This window comes from Musca domestica, unplaced genomic scaffold (assembly GCF_030504385.1).
Source record: "Musca domestica strain aabys unplaced genomic scaffold, Musca_domestica.polishedcontigs.V.1.1 14, whole genome shotgun sequence".
Lineage (NCBI taxonomy): Eukaryota > Metazoa > Arthropoda > Insecta > Diptera > Muscidae > Musca > Musca domestica.
Genome location: NW_026712192.1, coordinates 10,197,726 through 10,219,772, shown reverse-complemented (window position 1 = coordinate 10,219,772; position 22,047 = coordinate 10,197,726). Strand labels below are relative to the sequence as shown.

Below are 22,047 nucleotides of genomic sequence, written 5' to 3'. Positions count from 1 at the left end.
CGATATCTATATTGCCTTTATCGGGTAAGTAGATCCGGATCTAGTGCCGGACAAAATCTGGGGTCCCTGGTCCGTCCCCAAGAAAAAAAATGGTTTTCCGAAATCAGGGCAAAAAACCTACAACTGGGAAAAAATTCGAAAAAATTGAAGAGTTTTTGCTAAACTATAGTCAAGCCAACTTGCCTATAGTTCTTAAAAAATCACCCTTTAGTCAAATTTTTTTATTGGCTTTTCTGACATTTGTCACTTATGCCACCCAATTCGCTGTTTCGGAAGTTAATCGATATTTAATCACGATCATTTGTTAAACATTATAATTGTCATTTGCTTTGATTACTGAGGTATGTGTTACTAAATATATAATTGAATATTAATCGATATTTTAAATACTTCGCATCCCAATTCGATTCACTCGATTAAAAATTAAAATGATTTAATTCATATATCTATAGTATTGATTCACCAATTTATACATACAGCATACATATACCTATACAATAAATTGAATACTAAAATATATTTATTTACAATTCATTCTCAATGGAAATACACACTAAATTTTGGGCAATGGCGGATCATGTGTAAAATTCCACAATTAAAAAACAAACTCATTTATAATTAACCTTAACACATCAACTTGCAGTTTTAATTTCGTAATCCAGTGAATCTGATGAAAACGACTGGTTTCCCATGCAACAAAACAAAAAACAGAAAAAACATGTTTTCCAAAAGAAACAAAATAAACGTGAGGTTACACAAATCGATTTTAAAGTCATCTTCCATTGTATGAGCTTAGTGTATCAGCTTCACATTATGGCCGTGACAAAATACTACAATATCGATATTTTGTTTTACATTACAACACTAAACAAAAAAAAAATATTCCGTTCGTTACTACCAACAGTAATTTGTTATAGTTTGCAAATAATTACATATTGTTGAAACTGTTTTGCATGATCACTATGATGTCAAGATAAAAAAAATCAGCAACTAAATGAGATTCTAAAAGTAGGTACAAAAATATAAATATATATAGAGTACAAAATACATTAAATGATTTAATTTTAATTTGAAAATATAATCACTCAACAAAATTCTTCCTTCAACATTTTATTTTTTAAATATTCTTAAAAAAATATTAAAAATCATGCATTTTGAGGACATCTTCAAAGTTATATATTAATTTCACAATATCATGATACCCATATTGGCATCTACATTGTACTCAGTAAAAATCTTAATCATTATTGCGCAGCATTTAACAAATTACAAAATCTAAACCTGATAATTTGCTAGACATGATGCAGTTTTCTAACTTCAGGCAAAACCAAGTAGTAGCACGTTTCTATAAACTACATCACTGGCAACTGCCGCATAGCAGTATAAGATTTATGAACGAAGAACAACATAGTATTGATTCTTCTGAAATCTGTGCAAAGAAAATGAAGTGTTACAAAGAATTTTTTCATTATACTTTTCCGGCTATTTAAAGCACTTCCATGCACGATCGGCCTGTATTTATTTGTAATTCGAAAATTGAATTTCAGTTGTGATGGGAGAACAGTTGTGATGGGAGAACTCTTTTTTATTTGGATTTTTTTTTCATTTGTAATTCGAATAGCTACAGTGGGAATTCGAAGCAAAAAAAAATATACGAAAAATTTGAAAACTTGCTTTGTATTTGCTTATTTGAACTACAAATGAAATCGTTCCAATTATTAAAGAAATAATTCGAATTTCAAATAAAACAATTCGAACTACAAATAAAAAAATCGAGATAATCCGACTTTGCAATAGAATTGTTTCGAATTATGAACGAACAACTTGAATGTAAGGAATTACATATAAACTAGTGCTGGCTCTCGGAGGGACCGCCTTCTCCAGATCTCCTACTGCGATTGAAGAAAAGTTCTGAGATTCATCACGTCGGATATAACTGAAGTCTTCGGAGGGAACAATTTCCTAAGTCATAGAGACATGTTCTTCAAAATGTTCTGCAGTATTACTCTACAGGGTGAGATGCACAAATTGCAACCAACTTCAGCCACTCGTCCATTTCTAAGCCACTCATCCGACAGCTGTTAAAATTATTCCAGTGACAGTTCATTATGTTGTTTACGCAAAAGCACTTTGGGGAAAATTTTCCAGAAAAAAAGTTATTCGTGACAGAATTCAATTGTGATTTCTTTATATTTGGCTGAAAAACCACAAGTGGTTATCCTTAGAGCACTCCAGCATTTAAATGTGAATAAATCTTTTGTGTCTCGTGCCATCGCTCGTTACCGTGATACTGGTAGCGTAGCCCGACTTTAAGGAAGTGTACGAAAGAAAACAGCAACATCAGCAGAAATGGTTCGAAAAGTAAAGAAGGAAAACCGCGTCGCAGTAGCCGAAAAATGGCTTGTGAGCTGAACATATCGATATATTCCATTCGGCAAAATAGACTTAAAAGAGCTAACGAGTTGCTTCGCTTGGCCAAAAGTGGTGAACTGCCGAATTTGATTTTCTCCGATGAGAAAACATTCGTTGTCCAGCGCCACCCAAGAATGGGTGGCACAATGGCCACCAAAATCTCCACATACCAATCCGTTGGACAATTGTGTCTGGAGTATTTTGGAAAGCAAGGTTGGCACTAAAAGCTACCAAAGTGTCGATCACCCCAAGCAAGCGCTTCACCGCGAAGTGGCCAAAATACCACAGAGCAACATTCGGGCAGCGTGTGATAGTTTCATTGGCCGTTTCAAGGCCATAATTCGTGCCAAAGGTGACCAATTCGAACGAATCTAAATTTATTCTAAAACTTGATGATATTTCCGACATTTTTTGCTTTCATTCAATAAAATTAAAAAAAAAAAATTAAAAATTATGGCGTTTGACTTTGTTGCAGTTTTTTTTTTAATCTCACCCTGTTTATCATCTTCGCAACAGATCTTGCGTTAGCAAAATTATTTGGATGTGTGAAATTTGAAGAGAGTTGGATGGTTATATCGCTTTCTTTGAGCCTTTTGATTTTCAAAATTCTTGAACCCGTGGGTGAGGTACCTGAAGAATCTCTACCATACGATCTCTACTATCATTATAACAGATCTTGTGTTGATAGAAATATTGACCTGTGCCTCCATAAATATTCAAAATTTTGTCCCTTTGTGAGGAGGTACCAGAAAGAGTGGACCGATACATTCCATTTTCAGCAGCAAATCTTCTGTTAATAGGAATAGTGGGATGTGTGAAATGCGAAGAGAACCGGATGCTTAGTTCGGATTTTATAATCGTTTTGGTTATTCAAAACTTTGACCCCTTGTGGGAGAGGTACCAGTAGGAATAGTCCGATATCCACCATCTTTATACCAGCTCTTGTGTTTATGGAAATAGTGGGATGTGCCAAGTCTAATTGGTATCCGATGTTAGTTTCGTGTTTTATGAGCTTCATGAATATTCAATACTTTGACCCTTTGTGGAGGAGGTGCCAGAACCACCACAACCAGTCGAAAAGGGCATCAACGCTAATCATAGATCTATTTTATGATTTGAGATCAGTAGGAAAATTTGATAAATTAATCTAAAATATTTCCCCTTTGAAAAAACTATAGCTACCCAATACATCTAAAGTGAGGGAGGGATTAAAAACGCATTATCTTTGAATTTTCAAATGCTCACGATATTTGTGCGACCTGAACTTGAAACAATAAAACCGGCTTTTTTAAGCATAAAACAGTCGAGATGATACTTCAACAGTTTTCAAATTTGTGTGGTTGCTCAAGGACAAACATACAGTTGATTTGTTTAAAATGCTGCTGTTGTCCAACAACAACAATGTCTGCTAAGATGCACTTGAAAATCTTAATATACCAGAAACAACAAAACCGTCTAATACAGGTATTAACATAACCCACATCTCACAAAGTTATGTTAAAAACCGGATTCCTTAGTTGAAGCTTTTAGCTATGTGAGCAAGCTAGTCAGCGAAACAGTCTCCATGTAGTAAAGCACATGCAATAACAACCAACCATCCAACCAACTTAGCAATAATTGTGTAAAAAATCAACCAGACAGACAGACGGACGGACGGAACTAATGAAACACAGTCACTATGATAGCGGTTTCACGTCGATGTTCGAACAACGACCTCACACTATTAGCAATGACAATGACTTTCCAAAAAAACACACGCTAGTAGATGTGTATTTTCAAAACCCAAAGAAACAGAGGGCCAAAGAATTTCTTTTTGGTTAGCATTTTGCACTTTGATCACGGCGTAGCCATGCCAATACTGATACGATACGATATAGGTAGGTAGTGTGTACACACATTCATATTTAGGTTAAACATTACTCTAGCCAAATAAACTCACCTGCGTCTGCTATTCATCTTGCCATAGGCTATAATCCAGAGGGCGGCTGAAATGCCTGTTAGACCCACAATGGCACTTTGATTTTCGCGTAGTTTACTTAGAGCGGGAGCCATGTCTACTGTTTAATTGATAAATCAATAATTCAACACAAATTTACTACAAATAAGTTAGTATTACTTGTATTACAAATACACAGACTATATTTTCGCTTGCTTTCGTGGAATTACTCAAAGGGGGAAAAGAAAATATTCCACTTGCTTTTGTTGTTTTGTTCTGGCCTTTTTGCCTCTTAGAACTCTCTTTGCACTAAAGCACAGCCTGTCGTCGCCGCGTTAACACCAAACAATGTCCGTTGATTAGTATGGAAATGTCAAAGTGTTACAATTTTGCAATTCCTTCTCGCTCAACATTCACACAAACTCGAAACACTTTTCGTTTTTTTTTTTCTCTTTGCCTTTAAATATTAAACAAAACGTTGTTAATTAACCTTTGGCAAAGTGTTTTCAGTGCAATTTACATAAAAATCTGTCGAAATTTTCTTTTTCGTTTGGTTTTCTGTAATAGTGCTGGTTGTGCTATTTGACTTTTGTCGCTGTTGCCGCCGTTACGTTGTCGTGGTATTTACAAGTGTATTGGTATTGTATTTCGCTATTTAATTTGTTAATTTCTTATATACAACAAATTTTATTTTGTCAATCACAAATATCCCATCCCGTGCTTTGCTACTAAACAGTTACGAGTTTTCCACCGCACAAAACACATCTGACCATTGGTGGGGAATGTTTTTTTCTTATTGTGGAGCAGATGCAGATACACTTAGGGACATGTAGGTCGATTAGTTGAGAGGCACGACAAGACGATATATCGAATTAGTGTTATCGGTAGTAAACCAAAATTATCGATTGGTGGTTTTGCTTTTGCTGCTATGCTCACTTTCGCCACGTTCATGTGACTTTTATTAGCAAATGGCAAAGTAGAGCGAACGATCTAAGCGTTTTCTCATGTCGCGCGTTGACGCACACATGTGGTCTCTTCCAGAAAAGCAAGAATTAAAGAGGTTTTACTACGATCACCGATTTTATCCTTATAATATCGGAAAAATTGCAAAATTAGTAGATTCTTGCAGGTTTTGAACAGACCAATAATAAAAATATATTAAAATGGTGTGCATAACCAGAATCAGCGATTGGATTGTTTTAACACGGTACAATAAAAAGGAAAAAAATTGTAAAATATAAAAAAAAACTCAACTCTAATGCTATGACCGCTCTCTGTCAAATTACACAAGGTAATAAACGACGACGCTTCGATAAAATAATTAAAATTCTTGAAAACAAAAGAATTGTTTTTCAATATTGTGCTGGTATTATAGCCAATACTTTTTTCTCAGAACTAATATGCCTAGCTTATGCTGCTTATGTACCCTCGCCTTAAGAAATGCATAATTAGATTCTAAGAAGATGTTTTCCGACTAGATAGTTAAAAGTGTTGTTTGTTTGTTGTGTAAAATTAAATTTGCAGTAAAAAGTCATATATAGTCATCAATAAGAAAGGTGGCTCAACTTCAAACAAAGTAGAAAAAGTTCAACTCTGTACTGGTGTCTTATTGTGTCAAATATACTTTTAGACATGCAACAATGGGTCTTGTCTATTTTATATTTTTTATTTAAAAAAAAATACTATATTGTGGAAAAACCACAACCACAATGAACGGAACATTATGTTTTTTTACCTGCAAAATTGAATTCGAGATAGATGGACAACATTGTTTTATCCCAAAATTATACATTTTGTTGTCTTAGTAAAAATTTTAACATTCTTGCAGTTCTGGAACAGACAAAAAATGAAAAAACATATGCTAGTGTGTAAAGGTGAAAGTACATAAAAGCGCTTTTTTGACTCGCTTAAGTCATAGCCTGGCTTCTTCGTGAGTTTTAGATCGGTAATGGCAACCCTTTTTCATATTGGAACTCATCTATAATTTTCAAATAATTTTTATATTCCATTACTATTTACGCAAGACGTGTGGCGTATTTTCTGTAAAATTAATTTTATTTTTCTGAATGGAACCATTGACATAAACACACCAACTAATCGGTAAAGTTTTGATTTTCTCTATTCGCCTACCACAATATGGCGAAACATATTAGCTGGGGATATGAAATCTTAAACAATATAATATTTTTCCCATGGAACACAAGTTGTGCATGCAGTTCAAGGGAGGTGACCATGGCTAAAACACTAGAGGTAGTCTCATTTGCTAAATTGAATATGGCAACGCTTTTCTGACAAACTCGACCTTGTCATTTTTCAATTTAAAATTAATTTCAATCCTAAAATATCTACGTACGACAAGTGGCATATTTTACAAAAATAGGAAATAATCCATTAATTTCGGGGTTCCTTATGTATAGGTCCGTCTTTGGGGGTTAAAACCCACAGTAGCCATCTGAAATATATTAGCAAAATCTCCATAATAGCTGTTATATGGTTTCTATACTAAAGCGAAATCTTACGCTCACGATTTCCTGCAAAATTCAACCATTCCATTATCAAGTCATACATGACGTATGAGGCTAATATTTTAGTCTTCTGTTTTTGATTATATTTTTCCTTGACTTTAAAGATATAAAAATGGTAAAAAATTAGACATTGAAGGGACATCAAATAGTAATAATATTATTGCATGAGATTATCTTGGTAATTGTACCAAGGGCGAAATTTTTAATTTTGAAAGTTCATGGTTTTCGTTGGGTTGTCTATTTTTGCTTCAGACTCTTTTTGCAGAAATAATTGGCGATTTATTTTACGAAATTAATTAAAAGTTCATATTGTTTATTCTTTTTAACAAAAAAAAAATTGCCAATGTAAACAAAAGCGGTAACTGCCTGTTTCATTTAAAAAAGTACTAATGTTATTGCCATATCATCAAAAATCATTTATTTTAAAGGAACGATGTAATAATTTAACTCAGATAATGATAAAAAGGGATAACAAAGTTGTACTATTAAGAAAATATATAAAAAACAGGACTATGTCTTGCAAAAGTTGTGTTCCAGTACTTTTTTAGTAGTAAAACTAGCAGAAGAGAGAACAGTTCGAAATGTCATTCTCATTTAGGTTTGCTCAAAAAATAAGGGAACGGAAAATTAGCAGAAATGCGATAAAATGTCAAAATTCAAAATTCCAAAAGTAAACAGCCTAAATCGGACTGGTGAAACCTTACTGAAAAGAGCGCCAACATTTAAAAAATGAGTATTGAAGACGATAAGTTAAAATTAATAATTTATAATAATAATTAATAATCTGATTCCTCATTCAGCCAGTCCTCTTCACTGCTGGAATCATCCAAAAGTGAATACATCAGTTGCTCCATATTTTCTCCTTTTGTTTTTTGCACGACAAATATTGGTTTTTCCTTTAGTTTTCAAGTTGATCATTTTCTTTATTGAAATGTATCAATACATTTTTCAACCTTGTTAGCCCTGCCAATTAAATGTCAAATTTACAATATGCACATTTCTGCTCGGCCAAATTCATGTAGCTAAAAAAAGCAGAAATGTGCACCACTCAGCGCCATTTTTTTCTCGAGAGAGCTGCAAGTTTTGCTAGTTTTTGGAGTACGGGAACGCGTTGTAGCAGAATTAATGCTTATTAGTACTAATTTGCAGGTTCTGGAACACAATTAAAGTACTTTATGAATTTGGTTATTTGGCATTAATTTCCCGTCACAATTTAAGTAGCCACATTGTGTTGTATTTTTCTCGTAGACAAGTCTGTGTAATCTCGGCCATGTAAGACAACGAGCACACTATTCAGCAACGAATAATTCAGCAAATACGAACGAATTGAAGCTACGAAAATTTTCAATCGGCCACATTATTAGGATCGTGACATAGTCAGTCAGCGTTGAAGCAGCGAAAATTTTCTTTTGAGGAAGCAAAGAACCTACAAAAGGTATGCAAAAGTTATTATCAAACAAGCAAATCGAAAAAAAAAAATCCATTATTTCTTATTTTACAACGAGATAAATAAAATTAAAACAGAGTAAGCAAATTTTATTGAAAATGGTTTTGTGTGTGGAGAACAAAGTTAAGTGATGTGATTACTGCACCACTATATGTAACACACCGTACGAATGAACGAACAAGAAGGGTGAGATACACAGCAAGCGCAAGCTAATGGAAGAAGAAAAAAATTACATAACGAGAATTTTTATGAAAACTTTTTTCCATGGAGCATAACTGCTCCAAGCAATTATGCTACGTAGGTTTAAGGTTACTGTGGTGTAGGGGAGAGAACAAACTAGGACAGTAAGAAAAATTATGAAATATATTATGAAAAGGAAGTATATTTTTGCAATTGAATTTATTTAGAAATTTTGGTTTTCTAAAAAACAAAAAATGACAATTTTTAATGCACAGTTCAAGCGGAGACATAAAATATTCATGCGTTCAAGTTCATTTTTTATACAGGAATTTACGAAAAACACAAATACATTTCATTTCTACGCTAAAAAATAAAACAGGACCAATAACCATCAATCCCCAGTGGCTGGCGAATGGTAACAGCCATCCAAACAACATAACCAACAAACCAGCAGCAGTAAAGCAGCAACTCAGCCAAACAACAATCTAAGCAAAAAACATCGAAACTCGGAAACAAATCATTTGAAGCAATAAAGGCTGGTGGTAAAACACAACAGCTCTTCAAAGGCGGCGGCCCTAACAAAAGAAACGAGAATCAAGTAATGTCCAATTATATTCAATTTTTTACAAATATTTTTCTTTAAACTCGAAAAAAAAAAAACAAATCAAAATATATTTTTGTAAAATGCCATTATATTTTCTTGTTAAATTCCAAAATAATACTTATGTAAATTGTATCCTGGAAAAATTGCAACAGCCCTTTGGCCAAATTAACAAGAAAATATTTTGAATGAGAAAAGAAATTTACCAATATTTTTGAAGAGAAATATAGCATGAAAAAAGAATAATAGGTATAACAAACCAAAAAAAAAATCTGTAATGCAAAAACATAGACACAAAATTCTAATTATGAGGATGATGGTTTGATTTGCAGGTACTTGGCTCACATTGGTGGCTTGGTGCTAACAAACAAACATACAGACAGACAGACACCCAAACATAAAGCAGAAGTAAAGGCAAATAAATTTCGTCACCATGTCCAGTGGAAGTGGTGGTCAACGTATACGCCGAGATGAATTCGACATAGAGTCGAGAAGTGATGAGCATTATCATCATCGAAGAGGAGGAGATGATAGACGGAGTCATTCAAATCGCAGATCTCCTTATAGTCGACATCGTGATGATGATTATAGTCGTTCACGAAGCCGAAGTCGCGGCCGTTACGGCGGTGGCGGTGGCAGTCAACGTCGTGGAAACAGCAGATATTCTGTTAGTCGCAGCCGCAGTCGTAGCCGTGGTCATTCCTCGCGACGACGTCTTGACAGTGGCAGTCAACATTCTTCACATTCTAAACGATATCGTGATTCACGATCCCGCTCCTATTCTAGATCACGTTCCAGGTCGCCGGCCTATAACAGGCGGCAAAATCGTCATCGTGATTATGACACCGACGACAGAAGAGGCGGCGGCGATTATAAACGTCGTAGTTCCAAGTCACGTTCCAGATCAAGATCGTCTTCACATTTTCGAAGCGATCGAAATGAGAAAGAACAATCCAACAAGAAGACGCACAAGAATAACCTCGATGCTATAAAGGAAAGCGATGCATCATCAAATGATAACTCACAAGAATCTAAACAAAGCCAAGACTCAAACTATGTAGGCAACCTAGAAGATTTGCCCTTGCCCCAGCAAAAAAATGATGAAAGCAAACAGCAAAATGATGCTGATAAAGGTATTTACAAATTCGATGAAAATGAGCCAATTGATCGGGCTCGTATACACCGTGAAATGGAGGAAAAATTACGGCAGGCCTTGGCCAAAGAGGGTAAAGTCTATCCACCACCCAAACCGGAGGCATCACATCCGGTCTTTGCAAATGATGGTTCATTTCTGGAAATCTTTAAGAAAATGCAAGATCAGCAACAATTACAGGTGAAACCATCAACCTCAGTGGCAGCTGTTGTGCCACCGGCAATTGTAAATCCTGTAGTGCCCATACTGGCTGCATCCTCTGTCAGTCCTGCAACAGCACCATATTTGGTGGCCACAGCCACTGGCAAAAGTGCACCTCCACCGCCGATTGTGGGACGCCGCAAAGGTGGTAAAATTCTAAAAACCGGAGTGGTGGCCAAGCCAAAGGCCCAAACAGAAGTCAGTAATGATCCCAAGGATTTCTGGTCACTGTATTTGGCGGAAGTGAATAAATATAAAAACACAGCTTGTGAATCGGAGCAAGGCAATAGACCTCTAATTAAATAAACACAAAAAATAATCATAAAATGAACTAAGAATGCAAAGAACGAAGAACAAGAAATGAACTTGAAAAACATGAGTCTGTCTTTTTTTAGAAATGAACTGTGCATATATTTTTTTTTTACATTTTCGATTTATAATTTTTACCTAACCCACTCAATTTTCGGGTTATTTTTTCCAAACTTTTTTATTTTTCAATTGTGAATCTTGAAATATCCTTCCTATTCTTTTTGATTTCTCTTTCCTATTTCTAAGTGTAGTTTTTAAGTAGTTGTAAGATACATTTATATAACTATATAATACACGTATAAATTATATAATTATTATATATATGGTATACCACAAATTACACACACATACTCCCGTACTCAAGAAACTATAATATTTATTAGAAAAAGAAACTCCCCCAGTAGATGTTTTCAAATACAGACAGCCAATCAATAAACAACAATACAGCACCTGGAAGCCCAATCCACAATAAATAGTGACTTGAAAGCAAATAATCTACAAAAAAAAAAAAAAAACGAAAATTTCTTTTGTTATCGGAGAAGAGAGAAAAGTGAACAAAATTATTTTTGCCCGAACAAATTGTAGTCAATTTGTGGCAGGTTTTGGAGAAAAATGTGTGTTTTTTTATCAACAATTGAATTATTTTAAAAAGCTAAGTGGATAATGTAATTGTTCCAAGTGATATATAACAAATGATAACAAGTAAAGAAGCTACATATATTTCTTACGTGTAGTTCTCGGGCACCACGTTAACAAATCGCCGGTACGCAAGCCTCTTGATATTTTAACTTTTGTCGTACTCTAACACATGGTTAGGGTACCGGTACGCAACGAAATATAAAAAATAATTTCTTTCTTCCTTAATTCTATTCTTACGTCATAATCTACAATTTTTTTACATTTTTATACCCTCCACCATAGCATGGAGTTTGTCATTACGTTTGTAACACCTCGAAATATACTTTTTAGACCCCACAAGGTATATATATATATATATATATATATATATATATATAAAATATACATAAAATGCTATGTCGATTTAGCGATGTGTCCGTCCGTCTATGGAAATCACTCTAGCTTCCGAACGAAATGAAGTAGATTGATAAAATTTTACTCAAATGTATATTATGTCTGCAGGACTTTTGGTATTGAAAATGGGTCCTGTAGGTCTACGTTTTGGTATAGCCCCCATATAACGGTACCTCCCGATATTGGGTATTTTGATGCTTTTAGCGACATTATTCACCGGAATTGTTTCAAATTTGGCATTTGATGTTCGTAGTGAATGCTACAGCCTATGACAGGAGATTGACTGTTCAGGTCCACGTCTTCGTGGAGCGCCCATATAAGGGTACCTCCCGATATTCGATACTTCGTTGATTTTAACGACATTATTCACCCGAATTGTTTCAAATTTGGTATTTGATGCTCGTAATGTTTACTACAGCCTAAGACAGACAATTGTCTGTGCAGGTCCACGTCTTCGTGTAGCCCATAAAATATTCGGTATTTTGATGATTTTAAGCTACATTATTCACCGATTATTATTATTTAAGTTTCGCATTTGAATTGTATGTAATGGTTTATGACAAAAGTTGCCTATGCAGGTACACGTCGTCGTATAGACCCTAATATAACGGCTATATTCGGTATTTTTTAAGATTTTAACTGAATTTTAAACGTTTTTCATTTTTTGAAAATTACCAAATTCGTTCCAAATGTTGGAGGGTAATCAAGCATCAGCTTTTTTACTTGTTTTTTTTTCTCAAATGAAAGTCATTAAGTCAAAACTTTAAATATGTATGTGACATTTTTCTTTTCAACACTTTATTCATTAAAATTATAAAAGTGTTTTAGCGAGCGAAAACTTCGTAAATGAAGTTAAGTTTCGTTCATTTCCAGTGCTGCAGTATTATTTTGAAATCCACTGATTTTTGTTTGCTTTGGATTATGATCTCTCAGGCCTTGTTGGCTTTTATTTTATGTCCTCCACCATAAGTTGAAGGGTATATTAACTTTGTCATTCCGTTTGCACCACCACGTGGACAGAATAAATTTCTAAGTCCGGATAAATAAAAATAGTGATATTTGTAGTACCCCCCAAAGAGGTTTGGTATTGAAACTGAAATGTATACATAATGTATGCCATAATTTTTACAAAAGCTAAAAATGTCCGAAATAGCGAAATAGAATTGGTCACCTTTGGCACGAATTATGGCCTTCAAACTGCCAATGAAACCGTCACACGCTGCGGTGTTTTGGTCCATTCCAGGCGAAGCGCTTGCTTGAGGTGATCGACACTTTGTTATTTTTTAGTGCCAACCTTGCTTTCCAAAATACTCCAGACACAATAGTCTAACGGATTGATATCCGGAGATTTTGGTGGCCATTCTGCGCTGGAAATGAAGTGAGGAACCTCATTTTGTAACCATTCTTGGGTTTCGCGTGCTGAGTGCGATGTTAATGAGTCCTGTCGGAATGTCCAAGGTTTGCGGCCAAAATGTTTGCGTGCCCAAAGCTTTAATACACCCTCCAGAATATTTTAGCGATAATATTCGGCATTTATTCTGATGCCACGGTCGATTAATACGAGCGGAGAGCGACTATCGGCTGTTATGGCGGCCCACACCATTACCATGGCCAACGCTTGAGTTCTGGTGGCCAACCGAAGGTGCACATTTTCAGCTGACCTCTTTGGCAAGTAAACAAGATAATTTTCATGGTTTACAAATTGCTTAAGAGCGAATGTTATCTCATCGGAGAAAACCAAATTCGGTAGTTCACCACTTTCGGCCAGGAGAAGTAACTCCTTAGCTCTTTTGGGTACATTTTTTTTCTGTTGCGGTGTAAGTTCTTGCACTTTTTGGAATTTCAATGGCTTTACCCCGAGCTCATTTTTTAATATTTGCGAATGGAATATTGCGATACGTTCAGCTCACTAGCCATTTTTCGGCCTCTGCCACGCGGGTGTCGATCAAGTCGCTTCTTTACTTTTCGAACCATTTCTGCTGATGTTGCTGTTTTCTTCCGTCCACTTCCTTGACGTCGGGCTACGCTACCAGTATCACGGTAACGAGCGATGGTATGAGACACAAAAGATTTATTCACATTTAAATGCTGGAGTGCTCCAACGATAGCCACTTGTGGTTTTCCAGCCAAATGTAAAGAAATCACACTATTACATTGAATTCCGTCACGGAAATTCTCACCAAAATCCTTTTGTATGCTTGCAAACAATATAATGAGCTGTCACTGTAATAATTTTAGCAACTGTTGGACTAGTGGCTTCGAAATGACAGCAGTCTGAAGATGGTTGCAGTTTTTATACCCTCCACCTTGGAAAGGAGGGTATATTAACTTTGTCATTCCGTTTGTAACATCCTTAAATATTCGTCTTAGACCCCATAAAGTATATATATTCATAATCAGCATAAAATTCTAAGTCGATTTAACGATGTCCGTCTGTCTGTCTGTCCGTCTGTCTGTCTGTCTGTTGAAATCACGATACAGCCCACATTATTTGACGTAGAGCTTCAAAATTTAGCAGAGCTATTTGCATTGTGTCTAGGATGGTTGGTATTGAAAATGAGATATATCGGTCCACGTTCTGGTATAGTCCCCATATAACGGTACCTCCCGATATTCGGTATTTTGATGATTTATGCCACGTTTTTTCACGGATTTGTCTTAAAATTGGTATTTGTAGGTCATAGCAGGTCCCTGAGCGTGTGGCAAAACATTGCATGTATGGGTCCAAAATTTGGTATAGCCCCCATATAACGGTACCTCCAGATATCCGGTAATTTGATGATTTTTGCAACATTTTCTCACGGATTTGTCTGAAAATCGGTATTTGTTGGTCATAATTGGTTCCAGCTTCGGTAGCGAAACATTGCATGCATGGGTCCATTATTTGATATAGCCCCCATATAAAGGTACCTCCCGATATTCGGTATTTTGATGGTTTTTGCCACATTTTTTCACTGATTTGTCTAAAAATTGGTATTTGTGGGCCATAATGGGTCCTAGTTCGTGTGGCGAAACATTGTAATTATAGGTCCACGTTTTGGTGTAGCCCCCATATTACGGTACCTCCCCATAATCGGCATTTTAATGGTTTTTGCCACATTTCTTCTAATGTTTATTTTACCCTAAGGTGGAGGGTATTAAAAGTTTGGCCCGGCCGAACTTAATGTTTTTTTACTTGTTTCATCTCACATTTTAGAATTCTGACTTGCTTCGGTATAAAATATAAATGAATGAATATTTGTCCTATATGCGATAGTGGATGCATTGAATAACTCTCATAGCAGAGTGTTAAAAAATAGTTATTCTTATTGATGGAAATCTCTCTTTTTTAAAATCGCCACATATTACATAACATCAATATCCTCAATACACTGAGAAAATAAGAAAGGAATCTAATGTTTGATTTACTATTCTACAAATAGACCGGTTTATTTTATGTGATGATACATCACATTTCTAGTTTTAAGTGATTTAGTGATACGTGGTGCAGTAATGAAAGAACGCATTAGAAAAATTCAAAAATGATATAAAAAATGTAGAATGATTTAAATAAAAACCATATGAGAACTTACTCTGTTTTAATTTATTTACATTAGTATCTGTTTATACTAACATCAACTGATTCATGTCAGAGTTTCAGAATCGAATTTATATTGTTCAATCCAATTTCGTAATATTTTAATTGTAAACAAATGTTGCCACCTATCTAATCTCACAACGATTCTGCAATTCTGATTTATGTAACAAGACTATCTGCCAATCTAAATTAGATTCATAAACTAATAATAAAATGTCTTTGTATTTACTTATTTTTCCCATCTTTGCTTAACAATAATTGCAATAAAATTTACATACATCTCTCAAATCCCATTAAAAATGCTTGTCAACGGAAAATTCAAAAAACTAACCTCATTTGGACGCTGTGCGTGTGTGTGTGCTTGTCCCCAATTCATTGTGTCAAAACAATAAAGCTATATCCATTGCATTATTTATAGTCCCTTATACATAAAGTTTGTATTATTAATTTTACAACATTTCAAATTTCCATGTCATCGAAAAAAGGCAACACTACAAACATGACTAAATTGGAAACCGCTCCTTTTGATCCACGTTTCCCCAACCAAAACGTGACCCGTTACTGCTACCAATCCTATGTGGATTTCCATCGCTGCCAGAAGAAACGTGGTACCAACTACGAACCCTGCAATTACTTCAAGAAGGTCTTCAACTCCATGTGCCCCAATGCCTGGGTTGAAAAGTGGAACGACCAAATCGACAGCGGCACCTTCCCCGGCAGAATCTAAATTCTTCAGTATTGGTTAAATTGCTGTGCAGAAGAAGACACTTCTAATGAACACCTAGCTTTGTAACTGTCGTCTATTGTTATTGCAATCCACAAAATTACCATGAATTGTGAATTCTAATTTAAAATAAAACAAAGAAAAAAAAAACAAACAAAACGACAAAAAGTTCATTTAAATTTTGAAAAAGAATGTAGCGAATTCGCAAATCCATAAATTTAATTTCTAAAACATTATAATAATGCTTTGTTGCAAATTCCAATAAAGAGAGGCTACACTTGATAATGTAGTTAATCAAGTAAATAAATGTGTGTCCATTACACATAAAAATACACATAGCAGAAGGCCAAATCGTTTGAAAGGTTTGTATGTTCCTCAAAAATTTTTCGGGGTGATTGAGTTTTCAAACTGGGAATTGGTTTTTTTAACAATTTTTTTCACTGAGATAGAACGTTTTGATATAAGGGGGTTATTTTTTAATACCATTAGCCATATTGGTTTTGTTTCGGTTTAACAATGCGCAGCTACACGAATTCGGCAAGTGCTTCACTTGGCGACCTTTGGTCCATGGTGAAATGAAAAATTTAGGTAGAGAGACGAGAAGAAGAAGATATTTGTAAGAAGTGTAGTTGGGATGCCTTTGCAAACTTGTAAATGATGATGGGATCTATGTTTCAGAAGAACGTTCGAGTTTCTATCTCTCTCCTGCCAAATAACCTATGTCTCTTGTTAGATAACATGGCACATCTGCATAGTACGTGTCCAATTCTCTCTACTTCTTCTTCATCTTCACATGGTCTACAATAGTCAGGAACACTGTTGTCCCATCTTGAGGTCAGATACCTGATACTGCAGTGACCGGTCAGTATTCCCACCACGATTTATGTATCAGGCCTACTATGTTATAAAAGGGAGCTTGTTTTTCTTGAAATTATCCGCCAGATGGCCTTAGATACCCTGTGACTAAGAGTTTTTTAAGAAGCTATTATATTGTTGTTTAAAATGTTTCATTAATCGGTATATAAATCGAATGATATTTGCCTCAAACTAACTCATCAGCCACGTCTTTCCCTACTGTATTGATGGAACCCAACAGATTAGGGATTGGTTTTTAATATAAGGGGTTCATTTTACGCCTTAGTTAAGGTCCATTCTTGAAATCTGGAATTGCCACCAGTTAGTTATCGAAGCATTGTTGCTTAACACTACTTGAGTCTACGAGCTTAATTGTTTTTCTCTACAGTTCTAAAACCAGTAAGGAAAAGTCAAAAGTCGGACGGGGTCGACTATATGATATCCTACACCACTATACATATTTAGTAGAGCTCCCGTAACAAACGAAATTATTTGAAGTAGATCATACCACCGATCAACAATTGGCTTTAGAGCAGTTATAGTTTGATTTCAGAGGAAACTAATATATGGGAGGCATATCCAATTCTGAATATCCATATTATGTTTTTATGGGACTTTAACACCAAATCGGATGAACTTGCTTCTAGACTGAATTCGCTTGGATGTACCAAAATTCAGGACGTTTGGGCTGATATTGGCCATTTGGTGCACCATTAACCCGAAATCGTTTGAAGATGGGAGCTAAGTCCAAATCTGAACCAATCTTGATAAAATTTGGCAGAGGTATTTCCGAGCTCTATAAGATATCAGGTATCAAATATCATTGTTGTCGAATGCATATTACGAATGTGAGGGACTTAAACACCAAATCTGATAAAACATATATATGGCAGCTATAGCTATATCTGAACCGTTTTTTACAGAATTTGATGTTGCTTGCTTTTAGACTGATTCCGGTCGAATATGCCAAAATTCAGGTCATATGGACTGATATTGACTATTTGGTTCACAATTAACCATTAATCGTTTGTAAATATATATGGGAGCTATATGTAAATCTGAACCGATCTTGATACACTTAGCTGTATCTGATATTTGGTACCGAAGAGCATTGTTGTGGAATGCATATTACGCCTGTGAGGGTCTTTAAACCCAACATCGGATAAATCATATATATGAGAGCTATAGCTATAACTGAACCGATTTTGACCATGTAAATGAAATGTACAGAATGAATTCGCTTGGATGTGCCAAAACTCAGGTTATTTGGACTGATATTTTTCAGTTGGTGTGCAATTAACACGAAATCGGTTGAAGATATATATGGGAGCTATATCCAAATCCGAGCCGATCTTGATACAATTTGGCAGAAGTATTTACGAGGTCTGTAAGATATCTGGTACCTAATATCATTGTTGTCGAATGCATATTACGAACATGTGGTATGTAAACATCAAATCGGATGAAACACATATATGGGAGCTATATCTAAACCGATTTTCACCAAATTTGATGTACTTCTGCTTCTACACTGAATTCAGTTGGATGTGCCAAACTTCGGGTCGTTTGGACTGATATTGACCATTTGGTGCAAAATTTACCCGAAATCGGTTGAGGATATATGGGAGCTATATCTAAATCTGATCCGATTATCACCAATTTCAATAGGGTTCGTCCTTGGGTTAAACAAATATTGTTTGCAAAATTTTATCTCAATCGGATAATAAATGCGACCTGCATTATGTTCACAAGAATACATGGACAGGCAGGCGGACTGACATGCATTAATCGACTCAGAAAGTGATTATATGAAGATCCTCAAAAGCAACAAACAAATGCACAAAGACATAATACCCTTGCCACCATGTGGTATAGGGTGTAAAAATCGTAAAGCATCTTTCCCCTTTATGTCAATTCCATAAGCTATGTAACACAGTAAAGAAATTCCTGCTTCAATCGCGGGATTTAGTTAGCTTTTTTATAGACAAAGACTATTTGAAAATTTGTACTATTACGCATTTTTGATTTTTATTTTCAATATATATCCTCAGTTTTCTAATACACAATAACGATCATTTCTGCGTTCGAGTTTGGCTTAACATTTTGGTTTTGTATTTCTTGATATGCTACTCTGCCTTATCGCTTATTGAGAACCCAGTTTTGCCTTCTCATTATGTAATGTTATGCCTCTCTGCAGAGGAATACTAACATTTTATATTTAATTCCAAATTTAAGGACGATAGTGAGTTAATCAATCGCCAGGGGTGTTTGTCTAGGGTCTGCAAGGATGTTACGCATTGTAAATTGTTGTTGTTAAGCCATAGCTTCGCTTCATGTTTATTATGCTTGATGTGGAATAACGACAAGGGGTCATATGCGATCTGGTACCTCCATAAAAAAATATTTAATAATTTTATATATATTCACATTGGGTTCCCTTCCTATAGCAATTCGGCACCTGTTTTTTACAATCGGCCCTATTACGGTTATCGTCGTCGTCGCAAAATGAAGTCGAGGCGACAATAATGATATTACGGTTGTCGTTTTTTGTCGATTGCGACAAATAGTTGCCATTATCATTGTCGATACAACAGTCGACGTGAAGTCGATATTTGAGAATATCTGTCGCCGTAAAAATTTGTGACGACATTGTATTTTTTGGTCGACGTTGATATTGTAACCATTTTGTATTTGATATTTGACCATGAAAATAACAACAGCAATTTAAAATTTTGGTTACCGAAAAAACATGCTTGGCAAACGGGTTTACGAAAAGTTATGTTCCAGCAAATTTTAAATCAGATTGGGAATCCATTGCTACAAAATTAAATGTAAACGGGCCTCCGATTAGAGAAAAGTATGTTAAAGTTAAAAATTATTTTTGTATGTTTTTATTAATTAGTTTTCTTAAATTCTTTTAGGTTTAGAAAGATTTAAAATTTAAAACTAAAAAACTAATTCTGCACAATAAGGGCGAAGCCAGCAGTACTGGAGGTGCCATTTTTAAGCAAATGACTTTGTCACCTTGGGAGGAGTCTGTCGCGAATGTAATGCAGTTTCAAAAGTTACTGAATCCGCCAGGTCGTGCACTTGGAATAGAAAATACGAAAAACTAATGAGGAGACTGATGTAACTATTATTGAAGCTTCTCTATCGCCCAGAAAAAACCATCGTAAAAAGTCATCAAGGAAAGAAGAAACTATTGAACTCTTGAAAACTTTTGGAACAACACAATCAAGAGTAAGGCAATGCAAATATGTTTGTTTGCTGCCACTGCTAATACATTCTCCTTTCCTCCTCACTTGAACTTAAGATATGTAACGCATTTATAATATTCATTTTTTCACAATATTTTTTCCGAAAGAGACAAAATTAGAATTCAAAATACAAACAAATTTCTTATCTTTTTTGTCAATAACAAGGGAGTGTTGCCAAAGTTTTTTAAGTTGTTGCCAACTTTTATTTTAAACTGTCGATGTCGCTTCTATGCCTTACCGTAATACCATTTTTGAATCGAAGCGACGGCGAGGGCGACTTGCACATAAAGTCGACGACGACTATTGATGCGACAACCGTAATTGGGCCGAATGTATTGCAGCAAAAGATAAAACAACAAAGGTCAAGTGGTTGTAACAACTGCACACTGGTAGGTATGTATATGTATATTTACAAATAGGTAACTTCTTTTTCCAAGGAATATAGTTTAAGATGCTTTCCCCAGATTAATATCAGGATACAATACAACAAAATAGCTACAAATTAGAAAAGGGATTATAAGGAAACTTCATATTTCGAAAAAAGAAGAAATATGAACTAGTTTTCTTATAACATACAAAATTCTAATAATAAATACATATTTCTGGCAAATTTGCAATCGGATGGGAAAATAAAACCGATGTAATAACAAAAGGAATTACAAGTAGTTTGAAATAACACCTCGAGGTTACTATTAATCACATGAGCCATCTAGCCAGCCATCCCTCCATCGTTCGTTCACCTTGCTGCAATCAAACTCGGGTTTGCCTAATTTGACATTGACTCGATTGTGGAACTGACACAGCCATTGTGAGAAGTCCTTTTGAGAATTAACTTGGACCGGATTTTCTCGAAGGCTACAAAAATAAAATTAGAAAAGTTATTGTTTCAAAAACTATTCAAACAATTGCATCATCCACTCTAACATACTCTTTACGAAAATCTTGAGCACAATATTCGCAGGGATAGAGACGTGATAAGACATCGAAAAAAGTTTTGACATCCTTCTTTTGATTATCTGTGGGATTATCCGAATAGAATGCCGCCATGGTGTGTAATAAGCCCCATGTCGACTGGCCCAGACGCGATTTATCTAAAGGGCAATCTTCACGCGGCATATTAGTATCCTTGGTACCGCCATCTCCACCAGCCTTTGCTGCATCTTTCTACAAATAGGGAAAACAAGGAAACATGAATTGTCATTCTTTAACCAAGAAAGTACAAGTGCTTACATCAGTTGCCTTCTGAAAAATGTGCCTTTGTTGTTTTGACCATGATTTGAAATCGGTACAGGTGCGACAATTGCTATCCGGTTTAGTTGGGGTTCCATAGGCATCATAACTAGCCATTTTTGTAATTTATTGTCGGTTTAATTTAGCAATTTCTGGAAAATTTGCGAAAAGTCGTCCAAGTGCGGCCGGGATGAATAGATCAAGAACAGCTGATCAATGTTGTCAATTGAGAAATGTCAGGTGAGCGGATAACGGCGGCGAGTGATTTTATTTCGACGGCGGTGGTTGCGAAACGTTTGACAATAGCACGTTTACATTTGCATATTTTTTTACTTTTTTCAGTGGTATGTAAACAGCACAGTATGGACGCTATTATTCATGGCAGAAGAATACAGGTAGATGCATTAACGCTTGGGAGCATTGATACGTCAAAAAAACTTAAATGTTTTTTTCAAATATAAGTAGATTTTTATATATTTTCTTATGCTACGTCATTCGGGGGCTATTATAAATCGCGTTTTTCAACAATTTTTACAAATTTAAATAATTTTTCATTCAACATTTTCAATTCCAAAATTGGTTTGACAGTTCATTGTCACAGCAGCTGT

At 35.3% G+C, this 22,047-nt stretch overlaps 4 protein-coding genes across 4 annotated transcripts in view; 2 read left to right on the top strand and 2 right to left on the bottom strand.

Moving 5' to 3' along the window:
* The window catches only part of LOC101901316 (ATP-binding cassette sub-family D member 3), a 37,870-nt gene extending 32,721 nt beyond the window's left edge, over positions 1–5,149 (bottom strand). The window contains exon 1 of the mRNA XM_005184885.4: positions 4,352–5,149. Within this exon, the coding sequence (XP_005184942.1) occupies positions 4,352–4,464 (113 nt within the window). The 5' untranslated portion in view covers positions 4,465–5,149. The remainder of the gene's footprint in view (positions 1–4,351) is intronic.
* Positions 5,150–8,150: 3,001 nt separating this feature from the next.
* LOC131800401 (cytochrome c oxidase subunit 6B2-like) lies at positions 8,151–16,256 on the top strand. The gene is made up of 2 exons (XM_059119174.1): positions 8,151–8,308; positions 15,859–16,256. Exon 2 carries the CDS (start codon positions 15,873–15,875, stop codon positions 16,098–16,100), a length of 228 nt encoding a protein of 75 aa, XP_058975157.1. The 5' UTR covers positions 8,151–8,308; positions 15,859–15,872; the 3' UTR covers positions 16,101–16,256.
* Positions 8,315–11,285, top strand: LOC131801100 (arginine/serine-rich coiled-coil protein 2-like). Its single transcript, XM_059119173.1, has 2 exons — positions 8,315–9,098; positions 9,434–11,285. Exon 2 carries the CDS (start codon positions 9,535–9,537, stop codon positions 10,759–10,761), a length of 1,227 nt encoding a protein of 408 aa, XP_058975156.1. The 5' UTR covers positions 8,315–9,098; positions 9,434–9,534; the 3' UTR covers positions 10,762–11,285.
* A 4,320-nt stretch (positions 16,257–20,576) lies between the features above and the next one.
* Positions 20,577–21,667, bottom strand: LOC101900794 (FAD-linked sulfhydryl oxidase ALR). Its single transcript, XM_005184882.4, has 3 exons — positions 21,440–21,667; positions 21,138–21,373; positions 20,577–21,064 (listed from the first exon to the last, which is right to left on the bottom strand). Exons 1-3 carry the CDS (start codon positions 21,554–21,556, stop codon positions 20,902–20,904), a joined length of 516 nt encoding a protein of 171 aa, XP_005184939.1. The 5' UTR covers positions 21,557–21,667; the 3' UTR covers positions 20,577–20,901.
* Positions 21,668–22,047: the final 380 nt, after the last annotated feature.

Excerpts from the sequence above, each read along its gene's own strand:
- LOC101900794 (XM_005184882.4), bottom strand. The coding sequence starts at position 21,556 with ATGGCTAGTTATGATGCCTATGGAACCCCAACTAAACCGGATAGCAAT. Across the intron at positions 21,374-21,439 it reads TTTTTCAGAAGGCAACTGAT|AAAGATGCAGCAAAGGCTGG; the intron begins GTAAGCACTTGT and ends CCCTATTTGTAG. Across the intron at positions 21,065-21,137 it reads GCTCAAGATTTTCGTAAAGA|CCTTCGAGAAAATCCGGTCC; the intron begins GTATGTTAGAGT and ends TTATTTTTGTAG.
- LOC131801100 (XM_059119173.1), top strand. The coding sequence starts at position 9,535 with ATGTCCAGTGGAAGTGGTGGTCAACGTATACGCCGAGATGAATTCGAC.
- LOC131800401 (XM_059119174.1), top strand. The coding sequence starts at position 15,873 with ATGACTAAATTGGAAACCGCTCCTTTTGATCCACGTTTCCCCAACCAA.